General features: G+C 43.5%; 2 protein-coding genes across 3 annotated transcripts; one reads left to right on the forward strand and one right to left on the reverse strand.

The window, feature by feature from the left end:
- The first annotated feature begins 1,500 nt into the window (after nucleotides 1-1,500).
- On the forward strand, nucleotides 1,501-3,080 carry LOC123444814 (putative UDP-rhamnose:rhamnosyltransferase 1). The gene has a single exon (XM_045121665.1). The coding sequence runs from the start codon at nucleotides 1,619-1,621 to the stop codon at nucleotides 3,044-3,046; it is 1,428 nt and encodes a 475-aa protein (XP_044977600.1). The 5' UTR covers nucleotides 1,501-1,618; the 3' UTR covers nucleotides 3,047-3,080.
- LOC123444815 (ferroptosis suppressor protein 1-like) lies at nucleotides 3,028-7,070 on the reverse strand. Of its 2 annotated transcripts, XM_045121667.1 has the most exons (5): nucleotides 6,777-7,070; nucleotides 4,958-5,211; nucleotides 3,804-4,255; nucleotides 3,364-3,624; nucleotides 3,028-3,269 (listed from the first exon to the last, which is right to left on the reverse strand). In XM_045121667.1, exons 1-4 carry the CDS (start codon nucleotides 6,908-6,910, stop codon nucleotides 3,367-3,369), a joined length of 1,098 nt encoding a protein of 365 aa, XP_044977602.1. In that variant the 5' UTR covers nucleotides 6,911-7,070; the 3' UTR covers nucleotides 3,028-3,269; nucleotides 3,364-3,366. The 2 variants fall into 2 exon arrangements, with proteins under 2 accessions (XP_044977602.1, XP_044977601.1); XM_045121666.1 differs by having other exon boundaries at nucleotides 3,028-3,624.
- Between the last annotated feature and the right edge of the window lie 16,105 nt (nucleotides 7,071-23,175).

Raw genomic sequence — 23,175 nt, forward strand, 5'->3', positions numbered from 1 at the left:
CCACCAGTGAAATCAGGCGCGAGCAGGGAGGAGATTCACGAGCGGGCGACTGGATCGGGGCGGTTGACTGGAGGGGCGACTAGATCGGGGGGGCTGCGCGGGCGACGGGATCGGGGCGAGCTTTGACGATCGAATCGGGCAGGGACTCGCGTGAGCGACTGGATCGGCGGGAAGGCGCGAGATCGAGCGTCCTCGCGGCGGGAGGATCCTGGCGACGAGATCCAGCGAGACCAAAGCAGCCACGGGAGGAGAAACTGCGCCGATAGTTGTGTTAGAAGATTGGATCGGAAAGAGCACGAGTTGCGCGTGCGAAAAAAAACCTAGGCTCTAATACCATGTTAGGAAATATGCAACTTGTATTCTCATGAGGCCATAGGCCAGTATATATACATGTACATGTGGTGGACTATATGCAGGAAACCCCTTATATATCGGGATAAATACAAAAGGGTACATGACTTATATTATAACTCTAACAATAATGACATCAACGTACTGCAGTGCTCGAATGTCTTTGCCAAGCTTGTTCAAGGTCATGCTCCTCCGGTTAACTACGAGGTTAATGGGCACCACTACAACAAGGGATACTACCTAGCAGATGACATCTATCCGAGATGGTCCCCATTTATGAAGACTATCTCAAATCCCGCACCAGGAGGCAAGAACCCCTACTTTGCCAAGCGCCAAGAAGCTTGCAGGAAGGATGTCGAGCGAGCATTTGGTATGCTTCAATCTCGTTTTGTTGTTGTCCATTACCCCACTCAGACCTGATCGAAAGATCAAATGTGGAAAGTCATGACTTGTTGTGTCGTCTTGCACAACATGATCATTGAGAGCGAGCATGAGGAGCCAGTGTTTGACACTGAACCATATTACACGCAGGGTCCTCTTGCCCGAGTTGATCACCAGATACCGACAACCTGGACTGTCTTCCTCAACATGCGTCAAAAGATCCGAGACCCACAAGTGAAACAACAACTGCAGGACGATTTGATGGAGTACCTATGAAGGCTTAAGGACAATGTCTATCTCGATGTGTGATGAATATGAGTTTTTTTTGTTGGACTATTTTAATTTGTATCGAGTTGTTGGATTATTTTTATTTGTATTGATTTTTGTTATGATAAGAAAATAATTATTGTTGTTCAATTTGTACCGAAGCATGTTGAATATAGGCTAAAAATGGGCCAAATTGCCCCGAAAATGAACCAATTTACACAAAAAGAAGCCGAAATCGACGGCTGGGCCGAACAGCTGGATGGAGATGCTCTTAGTAGCCTGCACTTGCACACTCCACGTCGCCGTCATGGCCGTCATCGTCATGTCAGGCAGATTTATCTGAATTAGGCCAGTACACTAATCCATCATGTCACATCGACCAAGTACGGCGAATGGCGGCACGCCGACGAAACATCACCCCTGACGCAGCTAGCGCTGACTGATTGACTTTCCCAAAAGATAAAAACACTGACTGATTGATCCGGTTCCTGTTTTATATGTTCATTCCCGCCATATTTGACCACCCGATGGCCCGCAAATCTGCGAACTCCAAGGAAAGCATCTCGCGGTTGGGAAATCCTGCCATCCATTTCCAAAGCTTAATTTCCTGACACCTGAGATGGAGGCCAACGACGGCGGCAAGATGCACGTCGTGATGCTGCCATGGCTGGCCTTCGGCCACGTGCTCCCCTTCACGGAGTTCGCCAAGCGCGTGGCCCGGCAGGGCCACCGGGTCACCCTCCTGTCCGCGCCGAGGAACACCCGCCGGCTGATCGACATCCCGCCGGGCCTCGCCGGCCTCATCCGCGTCGTGCACGTCCCGCTGCCGCGCGTCGACGGCCTGCCGGAGCACGCCGAGGCGACCATCGACCTGCCCTCCGACCACCTCCGACCGTGCCTGCGCCGCGCCTTCGACGCCGCCTTCGAGCGCGAGCTCTCGCGGCTGCTCCAGGAGGAGGCGAAGCCGGACTGGGTCCTCGTCGACTACGCGTCGTACTGGGCGCCCACGGCCGCGGCGAGGCACGGCGTGCCGTGCGCGTTCCTCAGCCTGTTCGGCGCCGCGGCGCTCAGCTTCTTCGGGACCCCTGAGACGCTCCTCGGCATCGGGAGGCACGCCAAGACGGAGCCGGCGCACTTGACGGTCGTCCCCGAGTACGTCCCGTTTCCGACCACCGTCGCGTACCGTGGCTACGAGGCGCGCGAGCTGTTCGAGCCGGGCATGGTCCCGGACGACTCCGGCGTGTCGGAGGGCTACCGGTTCGCCAAGACCATCGAAGGGTGCCAGCTCGTGGGCATCAGGAGCAGCTCGGAGTTCGAGCCGGAGTGGCTGCGGCTGCTCGGCGAGCTCTACCGGAAGCCAGTGATCCCGGTGGGCCTGTTCCCTCCGGCGCCGCAGGACGACGTCGCCGGCCACGAGGCGACGCTGCGCTGGCTGGACGGACAGGCGCCAAGCTCCGTCGTGTACGCGGCCTTCGGCAGCGAGGTGAAGCTGACGGGCGCGCAGCTGCAACGTATAGCTCTCGGCCTGGAGGCGTCCGGGCTGCCCTTCATCTGGGCATTCAGGGCACCGACGTCGACCGAGACCGGCGCAGCCTCCGGCGGCTTGCCCGAGGGCTTCGAGGAGCGGCTCGCCGGCCGGGGAGTCGTGTGCCGAGGCTGGGTGCCGCAGGTGAAGTTCCTGGCCCATGCATCAGTCGGGGGGTTCCTGACGCACGCCGGCTGGAACTCGATCGCCGAGGGCCTGGCGCACGGCGTGAGGCTGGTGCTGCTGCCGCTGGTGTTCGAGCAGGGCCTCAACGCCAGGAACATAGTGGACAAGAATATCGGCGTGGAGGTGGCGCGGGACGAGCAGGACGGATCGTTCGCGGCCGGCGACATCGCGGCGGCTCTGAGGAGGGTCATGGTGGAAGACGAAGGCGAGGGGTTCGGGGCCAAGGTGAAGGAGCTGGCCAAAGTGTTCGGGGACGACGAGGTGAATGATCAGTGCGTGAGAGAGTTTCTCATGCACCTGTCGGACCACAGCAAAAAGAACCAAGGACAGGACTGAAACTTTCAAATATCATCAACTATCTTTCAGTGAAGTGAAACATGCTACATGTGATTTCCAAAAGCGATTGCCATTACAAATTTAAAACCCAACAAGCCGTGCTAAATTATCAGCCAAAATTGCCTTTTGACAAGAAAATTCAACAAGGGTGTGTGTACAACCAGAAGGTCAAATTAGCAGCACATAACCGAGCCCGCCCTTTCAGCCAAAACTGTCTGTCACACTGCACCAAAATCCACCAGATCATCGTCGCTCACCGACGTCCGAGTCCACCAAATAGGTTGAAAAAACATCGTAAGGGCGAGGATAAAATTTACCTTTCACCGTGGAAGCCCCAGCAGATTCCTTGTTCTGTGCACGAACAAGTCCCGGGATTTCCACATCGCAGGAAGGTGCCCTAGTACCGTGGCGAGGGATAGCTGCGCCACGGCATCCTTCTTACCAAGTGACACCATCGGCATTGTCGTCGAATGTTTATATTTCAATAGCTTGCTGTCTTTAGCCCCATGCATCAAAAGCTTTATGTTTTTAGAGACTATCATGGCATGCTTCTGCACAAAATATCCTTGCTCGAGCTCCTGCGACAAAGCGTGTTTGCTTCACATGTCAAAACTTTCTAAAACCACATGTGCGGTAATATATCAACCAAAAAGTACTATACTAACCAACCCTCTGTTGCATAATGGAAATCAGTAAATGCTATGAACGCATCAAGTGGAACTTCAACAGCAGATATGGAAGTACAGTATGAACTTACCGGAATGTCAATGATATCACCAGCAGCAAAAATATTAGTCTGGCCTTTCACTCTTAGATTCGCATCAACCATCAATCTTCCATCATTGTCCAAGCAATCTTTCAGCTCAGAATTTCTAATCCATGATGAACTCAGTGGTCTGTCGAGGCACGAGAAGTGGCAATCAGCTGTTATCTCGATACCCGACGAAGTCCTGTAGACCCTGTCTCCCTCCAACATGGACTCTAAATGGATTGACTGCTCCAAATAAACTTCAACATTCTTTGATCTCAGCCAACGCAGTGCCTTACCACCAGCTTTTTGACCAACAGATTCCAACAATCTTGGTCTGTCATGAACCAGTGTCACCTTCTTGTCTGGATAATTCACAGCTATTTCAGCAGCGAGCTCAACGCCTGATGGCTCACCCCCAATAATAAGAATCGAATCGGAATATTTTATCTTCACGTCATCTGGAAATTGTAGATGAGATTAGATACTCAAGAGCTAACAGTATCCATCGCAAAGAACAAGTCGTACCCAGGAAACATTCACTGTGTCGTATGTAACCCTCCAGCCCATAACATAAGATTGTTTTGCAAGCTAAAACAGCTTGCAAAACGATCTTATATTATGGGACGGAGGGAGTAGTAAATTACATTTTGAAAGGGTATACAATAACCTAGATTGATTGTAGGCTTGTGTCTAAGGCTCTAAGCATTGGGTTATGACATTTGTTTGATATGTGCTAGAGTAGACACATCCATTAGAAAATAAGGAAGTCGTAGTTGTTTTCTACTCCCTCCGTTTTTAAATATAAGTCTTTTTAAGTTTTCATTAAAGGACTATATACGGATGTATATAGATATATGTTAAAGTGTAGATACACTCATTTTGCTCTGTATGTAGTCCTCTACTGAAATCTCTAAAAATACTTATATTTAGGAATGGAGGAAGTAGAAAATAAGGAAGTCGCGGTTGTTTTGTAAAAACATTTTTGTTACTACATATAACATATCAAACGATATGGGTTTCACTTTTCCAACGATAAGGTGTAGATATAATTTTCTATGGTTTGTCTAAATAACTATCAGTGCATCAAAATGATAGACTAGCAGATATAAAAAATAAACTTACGAAAAGAAAGCAACAATTGGATGAGCATGGTAACTTGCCTTCTTGAAACTGTTCTAGTCTGTCTCTCCTTGTTCGTGGACACTGATTTGTGTGACCTGTGGCTATGACAAGGTACGTGTACTCCACCAAACGACCCTCTGCTGTGATCACAGCCTCTCCACTTACATCAGCAGCAGAGGCTGTAATGACTTGACCGCTCAAGTAATCACTGTGGTTAATTAATGATTTCTCAGCAACAGATGGCTCCACCTTTGATCTCATGTTAGTCCATGGAATTTCAAGGTACTCCTTCCTAAAATCAAGCAAAAGAAAGGCGTTCAATTATATTTTGGTTAAGATCAAGAAAGTACAACTTACAGTTATGCACTTATGCTAGCATTCTCCAAATATTGCTCTCGAAAAAAAAGCATTCGTCAAATATGTTAAATAAGATTAGGGGCTTGCCCAGCATTCCTACATTGAAAATTACGACTTACTCCCTCCTGTCCTTTTTAGTCTGCATATAAGTTTTATCGGAAGTCAAAGTATCCCTACTTTGACCAAACTTATAGAAAAAATTATCAACATTCACCATGCCAAATCAATATTGTTAGATTCTTTACGAAATGTAGTTTCATAATGCATATATTTAGTATTGTAGATATTGATATTTTTTAATATAAATTTGGTCAAACTTTGCAAAGTTTGACTTGACCGAAATCTAAAACGCGGAGTAAAAAGGACCGGAGGGAGTATAAGCTTAGAGCACACATGGTGCAAAGCTGACAAGTGACGAAGGACATAGACCATTTTTTGGAATTACATAACTACTACACTTGTAAGTGGTTAAGGTTCACTGTTATTTTTTACCAATCAAGTCAGATACACCGAAGGAGTGAAGGTAGACAAATCCGTCGGCGTTAATTTTGTACGGACATCTCAAGCAGGATGTGAGATAATAAAAAATCAGGTTGTTGAAACCAAATCTGGATGGAGGTATTATTTTAAAGGGACTATTTTGTTACAAATTTGCCCCAAGTAACTACTAATGTGTCTTCCTTTAAGGTCACAAACATCTTCTTTATAAGGAGTATATCAACCAAGGCCCCTAAGGTGGTGTCTAATGTGGTAACTAAAAATGTTCTATGCATAACAGGCAACCAAAGTCTACTCACACCTCCTATTCAAAACACCACACCTCTTTTTTGACTCATTCATTTTGTTTTGGATTCTAAATAACTACTCCCTCCGTCCGGAATTACTTGCCGCACAAATTGATAAAAATGAATATATCTAGAACTAAAATGCATCTAGATACATTCGTTTATATGACAAGTTTTTCGGACGGAGGGAGTATTTTCCCGACACCATTGAAATGTTGAACAGTGAGATTTTAGATATTTATTGGTGAAAAAAACTGGTAAGGGTTCTGATCCCAGCAAACCAATTCTTTTTTGAACAGTCCAGCAAATCAATTCTCATTTAACAACTGAAAGTTCAATCCAGAAAATCACAATCAAATCTTAGTTAGCAAATCAATTCTCATTTAACAATTGAAAGTTCAATCCAGAAAATCACAATCAAATCTTATTTAGCAAATCAGTATCTCATATTCTCGACGATCTAGCAGGGATTATATTTGGGTGGAACTAATGTTAACGTGATATCTGAATCATGGGGTTAATGGATGAATTTATCATTAGATGATACGCGAAAAGGTAATCAGCAATGTACACAGTTCCATGATATAACTCATCGGCCAACCATGATTTTGGGGGTAAATTGTGGCACCGGCAAATCCAATAACAGAATCAAACAGGTGTAAGAACAAAGATGTGTGCAGGGAGAGCTGTGGAAAGGGGCCGATTTTGTGCTTACGGGTCGATTATGACGACGTCGGCGTAGCTCTGCAGGGAGTTGGCGATGAGCGCGCCGGCGACGCCACCACCGACAACCACCGCGACCGCCCGCCCGCTCCCGTAAGGATGGATCCATCCGGCACCGCCGGCCATCGATCCCGGCCGGCGAACCGGAGGGGCAGGAGGGTAGGGGCCGGTAAGCAGCAGCGGCTCCCGGTGGTGGCGAGTGCTGCCTCGGACGGGAGGTCGGGGTCGCCATTCTTAGGAACAAGGCAATGGGGGCTCCGGTGCCTTCGCCGCGCGCGAAGCGGGGACTGCCGATGGCTCCCGCAACCACGAGGATTTTCCTTTTTCACAACCGGACCCATATTTTCCTGGTTAAACTGAAGATTTTAGCGTGTCCTCTTTATAAAATGATTTCCACAAGAAATATGGATTAAATCTTATTGAATTTTTTACTTGTGACTTTTTTAATACATTAAACGCATGCACACTCCATCTAAAGGCATACACACTCTATTTCTATGAATACATACGAAAAACCGAGACGAAACATTATCTTAATATATTGATAAAATCGTAAGAGGCACCTTCATAATCGATCGGATGCAATCTTTGTTTAAACGAACGTTGTTGAAAGGTCTGAAATAATTTTTATCTTCGTTATTAATAAAGAAAAGCAAACATAAACTTCTTTAAGCACATTTCATAAACGTACACAAACCAATTACCATCGTATGATTAGACCCGCTGAACTTAATCTAACAATTAGATTTAACTTAAACTTTTTTGTGTGCATCTAGTGATTTGCCTTGACTGACCATACTCCACCTTGCGGAGGATTTTTATTTTGTCTCCCGTCTCACCCTAATCGCCCGTCCTTCACAAATACAACAAGCAACGGTCATTTTTTAAAATAATACATTTTTAATTAAATTTGAAAAAAAATGTGCAAATTCAAAAAAAACATAAAAATAACACACTATTAGCCTAGCCAAAGCTGACTGCATCCACTCGGCCTGACCGAAGCCGATTAGATCCTGTCGGCCTTAGCTAGGCCAATAGCCATGTCGGCCCTGCTAAGTTGCCTCCACTCGGTTTACCAATAGCCCTTTCGGACTTATCGATTTAGCCATGACTGATTAGTACGAATTGGCTAACTAATGACCAATTAGCACTAATTGGCGTTGGCAAAGTCGATAGGTGCATGCGTTCATATATTTTTTTACGTAACTAAGATTTTGTGACGAAGTCTCACATATAACTAGATATTATTTTATCACATACATAGAATAGACACATGTCTCATACATAATTGGATAGTTATGTCTTTATTTTTAGATAGAAGCGTCAGTGACGACGTCTGCCTAGGGGCTCAAACGGTGTGCTAGGCATACTTCATCCCTACCTGTGGGGTGGCCTAATGTGACGAGGAGGAATCTCAGACTCGTCCTGGTCATACTGTGTATCTTGTGTGGGTCCTCGTGGAGGAGTCAAAAACATGTTCATCCATGTGTTGTGTTGCGATAGTTGATCTTCCTTCACTCCCCCACCCGGATCCGGACGCCGACACCTCCTGATATGCGTACGATCCTATAGAAGGAAACATAAATACTGAATAAACATGTAGTCTTAATTAATATTCAAAAAAAAAATATGAAGAGACATACCAGCTGGATGTGGCTGAAACATGAAACCCGGTGAGGGACTTTGGTATTGTGGTGGAGGACGAAAAACGAAGCTGGACGAGGGAGCATGCTGTTGTGGGTGTTGCCACCTTGAACTACCAGCCTGGTCAGGAGGGGGTGGATGGGATGTCGTTTGCTGTGATAAGCGTGGACGTGGCTGATGTCGTTGCGTGGAGGGACGCGACTGCTGTTGGTGGTGGTGCTGAACAACGTCTGAAGTGTGAGTGCGTGTGAACCATGGCTCGAGCTGAGACCTAGGTACCAGAAAAGGTCCAGACGACAGTTGTCGTCCATAGTTCATCACGTCACTATGAGGATTGTATGCCAACTCAGCATTAAATTTTCACGATAATTGTTAAGTATGGACGACAAAGTATGTAACAATAAGATGCATTAGATAAAGATAATAGATGTTTACCCTGTACTGCCTAGAGCCCGAAGTATCATAGCTCGGGTACATATCTCACATAACAAGGTCCGGTATCTCATCTGCATTAGAGTGTTAAACGATGTGTTCCCGTGTCCCTCTCATGTACCGATCCAAATAGGCATTGTATTCACCGAGATCAAATCTGACATCCTCGTGCCACAGACGTTGAGCCGCAGTATCCCAGTCTGCAACGTACTGCTGAAGCCTGTGAAGACACTGAGCATGTGTCATGCTTGTTCCCTTCCTTGTGATCCTGCAATTGAGATGTGTGTTTAAAGATTAATCGGTGCTTCACCATAAACAATAGTGAAAGACAATGTAATATTCCATAAGTATAAAATACATGTGGACTACTCCTTGCAGCGGATTCTCTGCAGGGGGTGGCTTGACCATTTGCCGGAGGTCAAATTGCCTCATAACCCGCTGTTGCGCCATCTCCTCGACGAAGACATCGAAGATGATCTTCGATTTCGTCATCCAGAAACCCCGATCTCTTGTGCATACCTCATAAATACCGTCGGGATATCTGGCATGTATGGATGCTGGCGTGTATGGTTGCCAAATAATCCCAATGTACGTATCGAACTGCTCATTTAATGCATTGTAGGCTTGCCTAGTCTGTTCACTAGCAAAGCGTCTCTGCACAATACATAAGTGAGTTCAAGCTATAGTGGATTAAATTATAGAATGAGACATACCTTGTGACGTGTCCAGCACAGATCGAACATAGGCATGCCAATGTTTTCAACATCGAACATGTTGCCCGCAGGGAAACCCTCCTCGACATCTATGTTTGGTCATCCTATAGAGAACCTCTCCCAAGACCACAACTGTAAAAATACAGGGCATCCAAGAAGCATTGACTTTGTCGTCGAAAGCTGACAATTGTTGCACACGCCTCGGTATGTAGCCGCTAAGACCGCCGAACCCCAACTCCTCGGTGTGAAAGCTGGCAACCGTTACCATCACCATCATGAGCTACCCCGTCAAGAGATCGAGGGTTCCCTTGTCTCCCTTAACCCTCTAGAATCAAACTACGGTGGAAAAGGGAAAGAAATCAGTTCAAATACCCTAGAAAATTCAAGGCATTTTTCTCTAGAGAGATAAGGGACTAGGGGAAAGGAGGAAGAGAGGAAGAAGAGAGGAGAAAGAAGGTGGAGGGGCCGTGGCTAGCTGGCCTCCTATTAGCCGAGCCATGGCCAACTGCTCGGTCGGCTTTGTCGCGGCCGACTAGAGGAGCCCAGGCCCAGTGATGAGTTTGGGCCAGACATCGCCGAGTGGCCACTTATGGGCCTCCCCATGGCCGATTAGCTCCTGTCGGCTTTGGTTAAGCCAAGTAGATCCACTCGGCCACCACGCAGCCGACGGTGTGCTATTCTTGAAATTTTTTGAACGCAATATTTTTCAAAATTAATTAAAAAATTTAAAAAAAAATAGCCAAGCAACGCATGTTACCAGAGAAGACAGAGCCAACCATGCAGGTGACGGCGACGGCAGCGAGACTGAGGAAGAGAGCCCCATCCGACGGTGTGGAGCGTGCTCATGGCTGCGGCATGAACGATCCAATCCCGTTGATCTGCTCCTCAACTGCGATATGGCCCCTCCACCCAAACTACAAGGACTTTTCTCGAACACATTGGAGAGCGACAAGAAGGGCGGCGACCGAAACTATGACCTGTGGCAGAGGAGAAACTGACTACGAGAAACGGAGGCCTGGCGATGCTGCTCGTGCAGGACTCGGTGGTGCTCTCGGCGCATCATGACGGTCTTCGCAGGTGTGTTGGTTTTCCCACCCAACTTAAATGGTGATGTAGCACAGCGACAACAAATATTTTCCTCAGTTAAGAAACCAAGGTATCAATCTAGTAGGAAGATCCACAAGACTATGTATGCAACACCTGCACACAAATAGCAAATCCTCGCAACCCAACGCGTAGAGGGGTTGTCAATCCCTCGTGGGTAAAGTAAGGATAGATTGATAGATGCAAATAAGAGTGGTAGCAAATATAACGCAGCAAGGTATTTTTGGCTTTTTTGATAATATAGATCTGAAAACAAAAGAGCAACTAAAGAAGAAAAGCAAATAGCAAAGTAGAGATTGCAAATAGATGATGTGAAATAGACCCGGGGGCCGTAGGTTTCACTAGTGGCTTCTATCGAGAAAATAGTAAGCGGTGGGTAGGCAAATTACTATTGGGCAATTGATAGAAGAGAAAATAATTATGATGATATTCAAGACAATGATCATGTATATAGGCATCACGTCCAAGATAAGTAGACCGACTTCTGCCTGCATCTACTTCTATTACTCCACGCATCGACCGCTATCCAGCATGCATCTAGTGTATTGAGTTCATGGAGAAACGAAGTAATGCCTTAAGAACGATGACATGATGTAGATAAGATCTATTCATGTAGGGATAGACCCCATTGTTTTATACTTCATAGCAACGATACATGTGTGTCATGTCTCTTTCTGTTACTTAGATTGAGCACTGCAAGATCGAACCCGTCACAAAGCACCTCTTCCCATTGCAAGATACAAGATCAAGTTGGACAAACAAAAACCAAATACCAGAGAAGAAATACGAGGCTATAATAATCAAGCATGAATATGTTTGGATAGATCTAATCATAAACTCACAATTCATCGGATCCCAACAAACACATCGCAAAAGAAAGAGTTACATTATATGGATCCCCAAGAGACCATCAGAGGAGCACCGATGAGGATGGTGAACCCCTCCGTGATCGTGTTCCTCTCCGGAATGAACTCTAGATTGGATTTCATGGCTTTGGAACTTGCGGCGGGTGAAACGATTTTTCGTCGACTCCTCTAGGGTTTGCTGAATATTTGGTATTTATAGAGTTCACAGGCGGTGGATAAGGTTCCTGAGGGGCCCACTAGACACCAGGCCAAGCCAAGGGCTCTGGCATGCCCTGATGTCTAGTGGCCCCCCTAGGCCTCGTCTACAGCTCATTCTTGATTCCCAAGTTTCCTTCTGGTCTAAAGAAATCTTCGTAAAGTTTCGTGGCAATTGGACCTCATCTGATATGGATTTTCGGCGAAGGAAAAAACACCAAAAACAGCAAATGGCACTAGGCACTATGTCAATAGTTTAGTCCCAAAAATGATATAAAATTGCTATAGAATGATTATAAAACATCCAAGAATGATAACATAACAACATGGAACAATAAAAAAATATAGATACGTTGGAGACGTATCAGCATCCCCAAGCTTAATTCCTCCTCGTCCTCGAGTAGGTAAATGATAAAAATATACGTTTTGATGTGGAATGCTGCCTCACATGTTCATCATATTCTTTTATCATTTACCTATTTGAGGACGAGCAGGAATTAAGTTTGGGGATACTGATACGTATTCAACGTATCGATAATTTATGAAGTATTCATGCCAATATTCTACAACTTTCATATACTTTCGGCAATATTTATATTATTTTTTGGGACTAACTTACTTATCTAGTGCCCAGTGCGAGTTCCTGCTTTTTGTGTGTTTTTTGTTTCGCAGAAAATCCATATCATATGGACTCCAAATGCAATAAAAAATTACAGAGATTTTTTTGAAATATAAGTGAATTTTGAGAATAAGAATCAACACCTCACGATGCCCGAGGCTCTCACAAGCCAACAAGGCGCGACTAGGGGGGTGGCCGCGCCCTGATGGCTTGTGGCCACCCCTTAAGTGTGTTGGGTTCCTTCTTTCTCCGCAATAACTGTATTTTCCCGATAAAAATCCCCTCAAATTTTTTGTCTGATCGGAGTTACAGATCTCTGGATATTTAAGAAACGGTGAAGGGCAAGAAAACAACAACGAAAACAAGAGAGAAATAGAGAGAGGGATCCAATCTCGGAGGGCTCTCGCCCTCCGGGAGCCATGGAGGCCAAGTACCAGAGGGAGAACCTCTCCCTATATGGGGAGATGCCATGGAGGAGGAAGCCTGAGGAGGGAGACTCTCTCCCCCTCTCTTCCGATGGCACCGGAGTGCCGCCGGGGGAGCCATCGTCGTGGTGACCGTCTTCATCAACATCATAGTCTTCATCATCTTCCTCATCTCTTTTCAGTGGTCCACTCTCCCGCACCCCACTGTAATCCTCCACTTGAACATGGTGTTTCATGCCACATATTATTAATCAATGATGTGTTGCCATCCTATGATGTTTGCATAGATCTATGATGTCCTTTGGGTTGATTGATGATCTTGATTTGTTTGAGCGTATGTTTTATTTTGGTATTGTCCTAAGGTGCCTTCCGTGAGGCGCACACGTGAATGATTCACGCTGAAGGGTGTTGCAATATGTTCATGATTCGCTTATAGTGGGTGGCTAGAGTAACAGAAGCTTACACCCCGAGTAAGGGGGTTGTTTACGTATGGGAGTAAAGGGGACTTGATGTTTAATGTTATGGTTGGGTTTACCTTAATGATTTCTAGTAGTTACAGATGCTTGCTAGAGATCCAATCATAAGTTCATATGATCCATGTACGGAAAGTATGTTAGCTCGTGACTCTTCCTCATATAAAATTGCAACAATGATTACCGATCTTGTTATCAATTGCCTAGGATGATTTCACACGCCATACCATCATTATTCCACACTCACTATTTATAATATATTGTAATGTATTCTAACTCTATTTAGTGCAACTACTATTTTCATATTTTAGTTCTTCAATATCATGCAAAACTATCCTCTTTATACCCACAAAGCAGTTTTATTTCTCGCTACTAGACAGAAGCAAACGTTCGGTGTATGTAGAGTTGTGTCGGTGACAGATAGGACTTGAGAGAATATTGATCTTACCTTTAGGTCCTTGTGGTTTCGACACTCCATACTTACCACTTTCATCTTTGGAAAGTGCTAGATGATTCCTTTCACTTGGGGATTATCACCCTACAAACCATCATGTCTGCATTAGTGATTGCTTGATGTTCTTTTAAGTGTGAAGACCGATGAAACAAGATCTCGAGAGTTAATATTGTCGGCACATATAAGCAAGCAACTAAAAGAAGGATATACTATGCTTGACAAATGATTCCATGCCTGGTAGATGCCTAAGGTATGTAACTATGTAAGTGGAACTAGCTATGAGTCATGTCTGAAATACTTCTTGTCTTCATGGTGGCTTTGTATACATATTCGTGTTTCTTGTGAATATTTAGGAAAGTATTCAGCAGGACACCTATACATCATTATTGTTTTTCCCGGAATCCTGTATAATTGTGTGCCCAGAGCTATAGTACGCATGATGTTTTTATATATTCATTGTTGACATTTATCTTTACAATTAAGTCTAGCGTGCCTAATAACACCAAACGAGCAATGTTGAATCCTTGGATGAAAGGTAACAAAAAAAGGAGTCGTTCTATTGCAGTAGTTGTTCTAAGCTAGACATGATAATTTGTAATGAAGGTTGTTGGCCGTGCTGGTGATTTGGGAGATCAAACGTGCGCGCAACCGTCACATACCTAACAGTTCAATGTTCACAGGAGGGCTCACATGCATTGCCAATGAGGAAGCCAATATTGGAAGGAGGCAAGTGCAAGGAACATCGTTTTGTGATAGTAGTCTAGCTTAGTGAACCAACTGCCACTGTGTCTTCTGCTTTTGTTGTGTTACAAATATGTTTTCCTTATTTCAGTTAAATCATGTTGGGTCGTTAAATTGTAACCTATATCTCTCTTGGATTTTGTGATAACGTTGAGGCATGTTGTTTTCTATATGTCAGAGGCAATTTTGTATGTGCATGCAAGACTTCTAGAACTTATGTATATTCTCTCATGTATGCAACTATGTATCATGTATTTTTTTTGTATTTTCGTTTTCATGTAAACTCTCTTGGCCAATTGTTGTATATACGCCTTATGTATGTGAGTTCCGTGTCAAGTATTTTTATTCGCCTTTTTTTTTCATATATGATCTTTTCGTCAATTGTTGTCTATACTCTCTTATGCACGAGTCTACATATAGTATATTATTTATGTTTTATTTTTCATTTATGCTTTCTTGGCCAATTTCTGATTGTGATGTATTTGTGGGACTAACGCACTTACCAAACCGTTTTAGCAATATATTTTGTATTGGCTGATCACACTTGCAATATTGCATATTTCTATGCTTTAATATACCATTATGTGACACGATTGTTTTTTATTCAAAATATGGAACGTGGTTTGTAATGCTACAACATCACCTTGGTCAATGTCTCATACATGTTCTGTAACAAAGCATGGGTTCTTGACTACTCCCTCCGTTTCTAAGATATAAGCCATTTTAGATATTTCAATACAGAACTTAATACTCCATCTGTTTCTAATGTTCTACCTATCTTTTAAAATTTTGTAGCGTAGTACGACATCTTACTAATTGTTATAAAGGTTTGAGTCATTTACTAGATCTCGGCATGCTAGCATGTAATGCACTGGACATTAGCGCAATGATTTTTGAAACGACAATGATATAGAGCTGAGTTCGCTCTAGGTTGTTCTAGTACAAACACAACGTCACCTCTTTGACCACGCGAGGATCTCCAGGCCATGACGTAATTGTTAGCTGCAACCCCCCCCCCCCTCCCCCCACCAGAGCAAATGGTGCGAACTTTATGTGTTGTATCCATTTTCAAATTCCGAAGAAGTGGTTATGTACAACATGGCAATTTCTGCATTTTTAGGCTCTTTGCGCATGATAATTACATTAGCTATACCATGGCAAATTATGTTTTTAAAGCTTTTTACACATGGCCGGTGTTATAGCATGGCAAATTATGTGCTTTGATACTTTTTACGCATGCCAACTCCTTTTTTCAAAAACATGACACAACAACTTTTGCATTCCTACCATACGATGAAAATTATCTATATTGTAGCCTGACAATCTATATCTTGTAGCATGACAATTATCTATGTTGTAGCATGGTAATTCCCTGGACCGGTGTGCCAATTTTCCATGTTGTGCCATGGATATTATTTTTTGCTGCAACATGTCAATCAACTTCTTCTAGCACGTCAATTTGTAAACATGTGGGCAATTTTTCTCATCTACGACATGTCAATTCTGTCTGTTACAACATGGCAATTCCTAGACATGTGGGCACGGAAAATTTTCCTCGCCATGTTAGAATGATTATTCTCTCCGTGCACAACATTACGAAAATCTAGAAATTTTCTCTGTTGTACCATAGAAATTCTGTGTATAATGGGGAGGGGTTGGTCCTCGATGAGTAGGATGCAAGGCGTCACTACCTCACGGGAGCTCCCGAGTGCGAATGCCATCGTTTTCTTCTTCCTTTTTACTGTTGGAAATTTAATTCACCATTTTATAATAGTTGAAAACGGACTGATATGGTAAAATATGGGAGAAAAAGTCACGATCGGGTGAGCCTGCGGAGGGTTGCCACTGAAAAAACTCTCGTGGAGGTGATGGTGTCAATTGACACAAGTGACTTCAAAATTTCTTCACCAATTGTATACTATAATTATTGTTTATTGCAGAAAAGACACCATTGGTATAGAGGTGACACCACAAGAATTTTATTTTTTGTACCTTACGTTGAACTTATATTATACTTCCTCCGTACGATAAAATAAGATCCTTTTTAAGCCAACGTAGCTTAAAAATAACAGTATATTATAGGATGGAGGGAATATCCTACACAAACACTACTACAGTCATCACAGAAGAGAGAAGGGAAATCTCTACTCCCTCCGGATGAAAAAATAAGTCTAGCATTGGAATTTTGATCATCAAATCAACTAGCAAACCATACTATGCCAAAATATATAAGGTTAAACTCATTTGATCTAAAAATATACTCCCTCTATAAACTTTTATTGACCTAAAATGTTTTTTTTACAAAGATAGTAAGTAATCCTTTCGTTCTTAAATGTAAGTCTTTTAAAAATTTCAATAGGGGACTACATACGAACAAAATAAATGTATATATATATACTTTAAAGTATGTCTATATACATCCATATGTAGCCTTTTAGTGAAAACTTTAAAAAATCTTATATGTAGAAACTCAATGAGTATTTGTTATGACATACACCCATACAACATATATTTTTGCTGATCAAATCGAAAGATCTAAAATTCCATGCCAAACTCATGTTATGGTCCCACGCAGTCAAATGGATCAACACACAACACATGTACACAGCGATAAGACTCACACTCACGCTACCAGCCACCGGCTGGCACAAGCAACCGAAAGAAAAGGTTGCAAAAAAATAAATAAAAAATAAAGAGGCGCAGCACGAAGTAGCGCGCAAAACGATGTGCCCAGTTGCTACATGGAAATTGTGGGCGGCCGCTCTATTTCTTTTTTACTTTTTTTTAGGGGTATTTCTTTTTTTACTTACTAGTACAAATGCCTGTGCGTTGGAACGGGCCAAAAAAAAGAGCAAAATCTGCTTCGTGTCCGTCATTGCGCAACATTTTCTATATCCAGTTCTGATTATCTCTTTTCGGAGTATGAAGTATGAATTTGAAAAAGCCACCTTAACATCATTCATTTGATGAAAGAGTAGTTGTGCATGGAATACTTTGTCATTATTTTTTTACTTTTCGAGAGAACATGGTTATTTACTTTTTTTAAAAGGAACATTTTTGATCATTTTTAAAATGGATTTATTTTATAAGATTCACATTTTTTCACACATGATTTTTAAAAACAATTTTGATTTATTTAATTTTTGAGATTTTTTATAAATGAAAACATTCTTAAAAATGTTGTTACATTTTTGGAAATATTAAATATAAAATGGTGAAGATATTTTAAAATGCTCACATTTTTTGAAATAATTTCTTTTGAAAAAGTCTTTCACTTAAAAAAACACATGTTCTTTGTGTGCAGTAAAATAAAAGAATTGTTGGGGTTTGGAGCATGTAGTATATAGTTAAGAAAGTCATAGTCATGTCCTTGGGTGGCGCCTCCTTCGACTCATCACTATAACCGGGTGAAAGAGAAGTGGTGGATGTGTTCTCATTGGGATATACAAATGGTGAAATTGTTGTATACAATTTAAAGTTTAATAAATAATCCAATATTTTATTTAGAATTGTCAGAAGATAATAAATGTAAAAGGATTTATAGGACGTTGAATATTTTGAAACATAACGTTCTATTTTCATTATTTGGGCTTGGCCCAAAAAACACTTAATGCACACAAAAATACAATGCACATGCTCTTTCCCTAAAAAACATGCACGCATGAACTTATCTCCCCTCTCTTTCCCTATGTTTAAGTCTCCCTGCTGCTCGAAGTGCCTAGCACTGCCGTCACATGCTCGTGTCTGCTCGCCGTTTTTGGGATACAAAGCACTTCATGCCGTGTTCTTCCACCATGACCATCAAACTATATATTTTTTAAACCGAATGGGCAACAAAACAGTTGCGGGTGTCATCGGTTGGATCGGTTCATCGATTTATTTGTGACAAAAAAACCAAGTTATTAAAAATAACCTAGATAAAATGAGTACACATAATATCATATGTAATATAAAAATAACCAAGCATAATTTATATGTACCCCACAGATTCAAAATAAAAATATGAATGGTCATTGCGAGCCAACCTTTTTGTGAGAATAGAAGGGCCACTCAATTAGAGCATGTGCAAGTGCACGCACGCAGCCGATGTTATTTATTTTAATTGCTCCCTCCTGGGCCCATGCACATCCAACAACATCATCGTTGGAGGGATCGAATTAGTCTATGTTTATTGCCAATTTGAGATGTCCTTGTCCATGAGCTAGTGATAACCTGGCTTCCAATATAAATAAAAATCCAATTCTTTTGGAATTGGATACCCAAATTTACCATACTGCACATTCATCTCTCTTATCGTCAGTGTTTGGTTCTGCAAAAATAGGTTCAACATGTAAAATCAGGGCAGCTTATCTGCATACAATTTCCTAGGCAGAGACAACAAACCTTTGCATCATTCAAATGTCACAAGTGAATTGTTTCAATTCGAGGTCTTGAAAAAATCAAACCAATATACATCTTCCAGGGATAGCCGTCAATGGTATGCATGTGATGCTGGAGCCTGACCAACTTCCCTTGACCCCATTTACTGTATCATATCCATGAAGACAAAGGGAAAAAAGGTTTCAACGGACTTAGGCGGGCATCCATGATCAGGTTTCAAAGGGAGAAGACTCACCGCCTGCTGGTAAGGCCCGGACCGTGGTGGTCCGTCTCTACTTTGTTGATCGATAAGATCATTGAGGTTGACCAACCCACTGGGTACTCATCACCTTGCTCTACTGAATCTGCTTGAGGCTGTCGTTGGTGCTCTCGTGGTCTGCAGCCGGGCTCTGAAGTCTTCTATTTGTTGTTCGATTCACCACAGTGAGCGGGGAACAACGTCGGGAGAACAATGTCGATATCCAATCAAGACGGTAGAATAGATCAAGATTATTTCAAAATAAAATGAATAACAAGCATCATGCATCTATGTGAACAAAATTATAATCAGCAAGGACATAATTATATTTGACAGAAGCCTCAAACCCGATTGAAATCACAACCAGTACAATTTTCTTAATTTGGTCTTCACAACTATAAGAAAATAAGAATAATAAATGTTCATCGTCATTTCAAATCCAAGATAATATTATCAAGGTTAAGGATTGTGCAATGCTTCTATCTTGCTCGTAGATGGAAAAATTCAAGATGAAAGGTTAGGCAGATGCAAATGAGTTACAATACATTAGGAAAATTCACTGCTACAATGAACCTGTTATTGGTAAACTTATTTTCATGACTGTATATCACAATATATTCGGATCGTAATCTAATCAAGTTTTGTCCAGCTCATGGTTGGGTCGACGCTGCCTATTGCCAGCTTTGAAAGTATAGACAACAACAATGCAACATCATATCAAGTTTGTAGTTGACCTGACTTGCTCACTTGGAATCTTGGTTGATGGCACTACATATGAGAAAAATGATTGCCTATAGTTTGTACCAACATTTAACATCATCAGCTAAACTAACATAATTGCTTGGGACTAAATGAAGCAAGGATGGTTCGGGTTTCAGACTAAACTTTTCACAATATCTTGCAAGTGGCTAGACAACATAGCCTGAAGCAGTAAAATGGCATAGTAGACAGTAGACAACAGAGGTAAATTTATCTAACCAAAGACCAATTATAATTTATTTTACATTAGGAGATGAGCAAGACAACAATAATGCATTCAATTAAGACTCAAAAGGTAGACAGATAACAGATCCGTAAGCAACATATGGGTCAACCCAACGCAGCATGTTAATGGTGGCCTTGTTGACCTTAAGGAACACACCATTAAATATCCATAGAAGTAAATTTTAGAAGTGAGCATATGTAATCATTTACAGAAGTAGATGTATCAAGCAACATGTTCATTCACAGAACCAAATAATTGATCAACCCACCTGCCTCAAACGCAAAAGCTGCAAGATCTTCTTGGTCTTCAGGTGCATAGCATTGATACCGAGGTGAAACGTTACAGAAAATTAGCTTAAACACATGTCCACACAAACCCAAATGAATGTAGATAGCAAGGAGCAAATGACCGTGATCCCTTTTCCACAGATACGGACGACAAACAACAGCTTTGCCTCAGGACTGACATAGAACACACCCTTCATCCGGGCCTCACGCTTAAGTTGCACCAACTCCTTGTCCTGCTCCCAATACCCAGATTAGCATATTGAGTTGTTCACAGTATTCGTTCATTACTAAGAGCATGTTTACCAATTATTCCATCAGATAGAAACACCAACATGTCAATGATCAATCGGGCTAGATTAGAGCTATGTGGTAGTAGCACTTATGTCGAACTACATCAGAACAAACTGAATCTGAAGGATTTATACAAAACTAACGCGACTCTACACAGATATCAAGATGACTCGTAGTAATGCACAACACAAAAGCATACAAAAATGGACCGGTATGAACAAATCTTGCATATAGAACTGCTAAACTCCAAACACTCCTTCCCTATCAATCGAAGACAAGAAAATGAGTAGTTGATAAAGTCCAAATTCGACTCGGCACCGCCCCAAAACCTAATCAGTGGAACTACCGCAAATCTTTGTAACTCCAGAACACAATCCACAACCATGAACGAGCAAGGGGCATTGGATCGAGCAAGACATGAGAAGCGATCTGACCTGAGCCTCGTACTCACGCCGGTGACCATCCGCCTCACCTCGGATTCGCCTGCCCCATGCCTCGCCGGAGCGTCGCGCCGCCGGTGGCAGCGTCGCGAGCACCTGCAGCCCCGAGCATGGTCGATCCCGTCGGCCTCCCTTACTGCTTTAGGTGGAGATGGGGAGATGGGGTGGCAGCATGTGGCGGGGTAGGACGACGCGCTGGAGGTGGAGATGGGGTGGTGGCATGCGGCGGGGCGGGGTAATACTCACAAGCTATTGAATGTGAATTATACATGTGTGGGTAATGTAAATATATTGGTGTTAAGTTTGTGAAGCTGATCTATACTGGCCAAAATTAGGCATTTCTCCTATGTTTCTATCTGAAGCTGGGCCATCTTACTTTCGATGGGTACCACTTTACCTGGTTGCTGTTAAGAACTTGCTGTCGAGGGGTTCATGCATCTTTTGTTGGTGGGTAGTTAACCTCTGACCAGGTGTGTCAACTTATTTAATTTGATGGCATGTATACTGATTTGAGAGGGAAACAGTTGTGAGCTGAAGTTAATATCTTAAATGTTTATCTTAGCACCTGTTTATAGGGAATGAAGATCTGCCATCTTAGATCCTAATGGTGAACGAAATTGTGTACTACAACTTGTAATGTCATAATAAGCATAACCAAGGGTTTAGAATAATTATTTGTGTTTTTGTCCACTCAATTTATTTTAAATAGTGGTATCTGCAATTTCACAATACAGACATGCTCGTTGTATTAGTGTTGCAAGCTTGAATGCATAGTTGATGAGTATCGAGAAGGGAGTTATGTAGAGGGCCAAGCGTGAAACTACACCCAGTCTGATCATGATATTGATGTGAAATTTTGGATTGACTATTAATTAAACTCTGAAAGACTATCTTATGGTTATCTGATGTTTATAAATCCCTTGTGGTTATTCTTGCAGGACCTGTACAGAAGCATACTAAAAGATGTAGGAACCTCAGCAGACAATAAGTTCACATCAATTGCCCTTACCAACTTCATCGTTTGAGCCGCCGCCGGATGTACCACTCTGGTGATCATTTACCCACTGGACATAGCTCATACCCGCCTTGCAGCCGACATTGGCCAAACAGACGCCCGCCAGTTCAAGGGCATTCGACACTTCATCCAAACCATCTACAAGAAGAACGGCATCCGCGACATCTACAGAGGGCTACCGGCGTCGCTCCATGGGATGTTGCCGGCGACCATCCGCCTCGCCTCGGATTCGCCTGCCCCATGCCTCGTCGGAGCGTCGCGTCGCCAGTGGCAGCGTCGCGAGCACCTGCAGCCCCGAGCATGGTCGATCTCGTCGGCCTCCCTTACTGCTTCAGGTGGAGATGGGGAGATGGGGTGGCAGCATGTGGCGGGGTAGGACGACACGCTGGAGGTGGAGATGGGGTGGAGGCATGCGGCGGGGCGGGGTGGCCCGGGACAGCGCTGACGCATTGGAGGTGGAGATGGGGTGGAGGCGTGCGGCGAGGCGGGGCGGCCCGGGACGGCGCGCTAGAGGTGATGATGGGGTGGCGGCGTGCTGCGGGGCGGGGCGGCCCGGGACGAAGCGCTGGAGGTGAAGGAGAGCTGCGAGCGACGCACCGGGTCGCGTGGGAGTGGATAAGAGGAAGGGATGACCATGTACATCGGGACTGTGGGTTGAATACATAAAAAGGCAGGGACCTTTCTGTAAAAAAGTCACGACGGGTTTTTCGACAGAAGCGGTAGCCGCTTTATGATTTATTATAGTTATTTTCCGTGTGTCACTCCTTTTTCTTTTAACAGAGTGTCACTGTTCTCTGCTGCATCGTTTCAGTGGGCTGCAGCTGCTATACCGAAACAGCGTGCAAGCAGCGGTTTGTTCACGTGTGTACCAGGCCACTTGGCGCAGTCCCCCACCGATTTGGCGCCAAGTGTGCCATCTGTATTCCCATTTGTATCTGGGCAATAAACGCATTTCTTATTTAGGTATTTGGGCAAGATACACGCGAAGCAACGTGGACCGGGCCATAAATGACGAAGCGGCCCATAGCACAGCATAACGGTGTGAGAGACGGACGTATCGGTTCGACTTCGATCCCCTCCGAGGTGCCT

The sequence above is a fragment of the Hordeum vulgare genome, chromosome 3H, assembly GCF_904849725.1.
Source record: "Hordeum vulgare subsp. vulgare chromosome 3H, MorexV3_pseudomolecules_assembly, whole genome shotgun sequence".
NCBI lineage: Eukaryota > Viridiplantae > Streptophyta > Magnoliopsida > Poales > Poaceae > Hordeum > Hordeum vulgare.